Genomic DNA, 4,442 nt, shown 5'->3' on the forward strand with positions numbered 1-4,442 from the left:
CAGATTTCATTCACATTTTCAGGATCTGCACTACCTACGAACATGACAAGCAGCACTTAAAGTCAGTTCCTACGACGCGCACTAAACATATACTCATCGACACTGAATAATATAATTCTTAAACAACTGGCTATATTTTTAATCGGGAGAGAATATTTTATTAGGCGACGGCTGAATTCAAAAAGTAAAAAGCTACATTTAAAACATAAATATCACTTTTAACCGCCAAAGATACATTTCCAAGAGATAAAACTCAAATTGGTTTAAACGTCCATATTATTAGCCAGTAAAATCTAAGCGAAAACATATTTTTATTCGAATTATTTTAGAATAATTTCGCATAACTGTAGTTAAATAAATAGAAAGCTTTGTCAGCAAAGAAACATTGAATTCAGCCAAAAATTATACAAAAAAATGAGCAGACAGAAAAAAATTGTTTTTTTTTTTTCAGAATGTAGTTGACATTCCGCCGGAAATCCTCATAGAAAACGTGATACTGGTCCTTCGCCTCCTGCTGCTGGCAAACAATATTCGTCTGACCAGAATTCTCCACACAGTGCTCCTGTTCGTGCAAGGTCCAGGTCTCCTGCTTATTCGCCTACATCTACTCAAGTACTTTGATATTCGCTTAGAGAACTTGGATATATTCGGCTCATTCCTCGTGAAAATGAGCGCCTTCAATTCGAATTTCGAAGATGTATTTTTCCTGTCGGTAAACCAATTAGACTGCGAACAGTAGACAATACATACTTTCCCGTGCCAAACCGAGAGCATATTGGATTATCAATATCCACTGACATTTATCTTCAGTAAGGTTTGCCATTTCATTATGGAAAGATATACGATCCAACAGCGAGTCGAAATTATTAAAATTTACTACCGAAATTCGGAGTCAGTGGCCTCAACTTTAGGAGCGCTACGTCCAATTTATGGTCATCATAATTTTCCTGCCAGATCAACAATTGAGCGTCTAGTGGAAAAATTTGAATCCTCAGGTACAGTGCAAAATGTTCCCGTGCCAGTGAGACAAAGAAGTGCCAGTAGTGTCGAGAATATTGCTGCCGCTAGCGCATCAATTGAGGAAGACCCAAATCAGTCTCTCACACGTCCTTCTCAAGCGTTGGGCTTATCTGTGACGTTGTGGCGTATTATGCGAAAAGATCTTGGCCTACATCCTTACAAGATCAAATTGACGCAAGAAGTGAAGCCGCTTGACCACCAGAAGCGATGTATGTTCGTGAATTGGGCTGAGCAACAACTTGAAAATAATCCTGATTTTCATCGCAACATCATCTTCAGCGATGAGGCTCATTTTTGGCTGAATGGCTTCGTCAATAAGCAAAATATGCGTTATTGGTCAGGCAGCAATCCACACGAACTCCATGAGTCAACATTACCTCCCGAAAAAATTACGGTTTGGTGCGATTTATGGGGCGGCGGCGTCATTGGGCCGAATTGGATGATACGGACTTGGACAATATGTGGTTTCAACAGGACGGCGCCACAAGCCACACAGCGAATGTGACAATCGATTGATTGAAAACCAAGTTTGGTGAGCGTGTATTTTCATGAAATAGCCCAGTCAATTGGCCGCCTCGGTCGTGCGATTTCACGCCGTTAGACTATTTCCTGTGGGGCTACGTCAAGTCTATGGTCTATGCCAACAAGCCAGCGACGATTGATGAACTTCGTACGAATATCGAACGTGACACTGCAGCAGTATCGGCCGAATTATGCTTGAAAACCGTCGGAAATTGGGTTAAGCGTCTGGACTTCTGCAAGCGTGTCTGTGGTGGCCGTGCAAAAGAAATCGAGTTCCACACATAATGGCATCGAATGTACTTTCACAAGAATAAAGAATTTCATTTATATCCAGCACCGTTTTTGTTTTATTTAAAAAAACTTTTCTAGCGCTCTTATTGAAAAACCCTAATGAGCCGCAACTTTAGCGAACCCCCAGTTTTTCCTGTGTTTAGATAATTTAAAGAACTTCCCTTTTTACCTAGTTTGAACGGAATTGTTTTATTAAATTTGTAGATCTTTCTGAGCTAAACAATTGTGAACGTTATATTTCATCCTGAATTACATAGTTTAGTCGGAAATTGGCATTTATTATTTTATCAAAAGCTTTTCGGTTCGTAAACTAAAAGCAATGGCTAAAAAAGGCTGGCTATCGCTATCATATTTCCCTTCAGGACTTACAAATCGTACCGTAGAAAAATCTAGTCCGCGAATTTTTTCGGAAGTTATCGAGTAGACGGAAAACAAAAATAGTAACAAATCGAAATTGAAACCATTAAATCTTAATCAATGAGTCTAAAAAAGTAAAACCTTGATGCGAACGACGACACACAGTTTTTACATAAGATTAATACCTTCCATATTATATGACAATTCATCACCATAATAAACATAATAACACATTTAAAATGATATTCTTATTTGCAAAAGAAAAGCATGTGACTAATAACGTCTCTATCTTACATATATGTGACATGCGGGCTACTTACGTATATATTTGAACTCTGATAATGCGATGGAATATTTCCACAGATACAATTATTAACAAAACTATTCACTGAAGAATTATTCAGTTTTTTCCGTGCTTTGCGAAATTGAAGATGATCTACACTTTTGTTTTCACTTTTGCGGTCATCCTTAATGGCATAGGTGAATATAATAATATACTACACTTATCTATAAATCTGATTCTATTTGATATAATACATGTACACGGAAAAAAAAAATTCTTGAGGCGAACGAGTGAATCGAGAATAAATTAAACTCAAAGAAAGTGTCCACTCAGATCAGGTAAAACGTTTAATTAGAAGAGTTAAACATTTAGTAAATTTTGTAAATTATTCTCGTAAATCAGTAATTTGGACAAAATTGCTAACTTGGAGAGTTTATTATTTTCGACAGATTATGTATAACTTTGTTATCTGTGGATTGGAAAAAAATTTAGTTGTTATAAAAATATCTTAATAGTTTGTTGTTTTTATCGCGTTTCTTGATATTTCAATATAGTTAGCGCCTACAATCGAAATAATTGTAAATTATTATTACCGCATCATAAACTCTATTTAATATTAACATTCGCGCACATTTTCAGTGCATTATTGCTAGCATCCGTTTCCAGGTAATATACTTTTTGTATCGGGAAAGTATAGCATGATTTTGGTTACAAATAATTCTTTGACTCGTGCAAAACTATCCTGTGCTCCTCGATCCCAGTTTCTTTTTTAAAAGTTCTCAGAGTGGTACTATTAATTTAGCATATCACTAAATTTTGAGCATAAATATATTAAAACTAGAAATTCTCTCAACTTTCTTTCTTTCTTAGGTGCTGGAAATTCATGGATGCATTTTATTTTCGTAGGGTCTGGTTTGATTTTTTCTTTTGTTAAAATGGACCCTAAAAATATCGTCTATTTTTTTTTTTAAATAAGATTTTTTTATATTAAGTGCCAAGTTGTTTTTTTATAATTTTTAATCATTCTTCAAATTGTTGTAAGTATTGCTAACTAGTACAAAATTTTGTATTAACACATTTTAAAATTGTTAGCCATTTTAAATCTTAAAAATCTAAGTCCCAAATAGTCCTGACAAAATATAATATAACCAAATTTTAGGAAGCTCTAATTTGTAATTTTTTAATTCCAAATGATTCTCATAAATAAATTTTATAATTTTGAAAGTTTAGTGGCAATTTAAATTTTTTGGTTTAATAGATAAATATAACATCAAACGTTAAAAAATTTCAGATCAATCATTTACAGCTAATTAATATTAATATTCATATTAATATAATTATAATATCGAAGAAAATAGTGATATAGAGGACTAATATAGCTTAAGGACAAGAGGAACTGTAATATAGCCACAGAAATATGTGATGATTTAATAATTTAATTATTATCTGTTCAGATAAAAATTCTAAGAGAGAAAATATGTAGCTTCGTTTTATTTGAAAATTTAAGAGGGCAGATGAATGTTGTAAAAACTTGCAAAAGTATACAATGACGACAATAAATTCTATTTTATTCTATATATAGTTATAATATCACATACTTAATTATATAATTTATTTTCATTATGTACAATACTATACACGACATAAAGTATACAATATATTGTATTATTATTTAAATTTCTGCATTGAGTACACTGATAAATATTTTTTGAAATTTTGAGTTTCAGAAAAATAACTTATTAAAACAAGGTCGGGTCCCAAAGGTGGTTTTATGTTATTATTATTATTGTTATTACACCATTAGGCCCTTTCCGGGTAGGCGTGACTCACTTGGTAGGGGAAAGGAGTAGTTTGTGGAAGGGGTAGAGGATTTTCAGATTGATCCAGAATTTTCGTGTTATTTTTGTAAATAACAAGTTCGCTCCGCAACACTGCTCCAACCCAGGTTGCTGATCAATCTCTCTAGCAA

The 4,442-nt window shown here is 33.7% G+C and overlaps 1 protein-coding gene across 1 annotated transcript; it reads left to right on the plus strand.

Annotated features, from left to right (window-relative positions):
* Window positions 1–829: 829 nt before the first annotated feature.
* LOC117178566 lies at window positions 830–1,525 on the plus strand. Its single transcript, XM_033369995.1, has one exon. The coding sequence runs from the start codon at window positions 830–832 to the stop codon at window positions 1,523–1,525; it is 696 nt and encodes a 231-aa protein (XP_033225886.1).
* The last annotated feature ends 2,917 nt before the right edge of the window (window positions 1,526–4,442 follow it).

This window comes from Belonocnema kinseyi, chromosome 8 (assembly GCF_010883055.1).
Source record: "Belonocnema kinseyi isolate 2016_QV_RU_SX_M_011 chromosome 8, B_treatae_v1, whole genome shotgun sequence".
Classification (NCBI taxonomy): domain Eukaryota; kingdom Metazoa; phylum Arthropoda; class Insecta; order Hymenoptera; family Cynipidae; genus Belonocnema; species Belonocnema kinseyi.

What these genes read in the sequence shown, in the direction of transcription:
- LOC117178566 (XM_033369995.1), top strand. Translation starts at nt 830, where the DNA reads ATGGAAAGATATACGATCCAACAGCGAGTCGAAATTATTAAAATTTAC.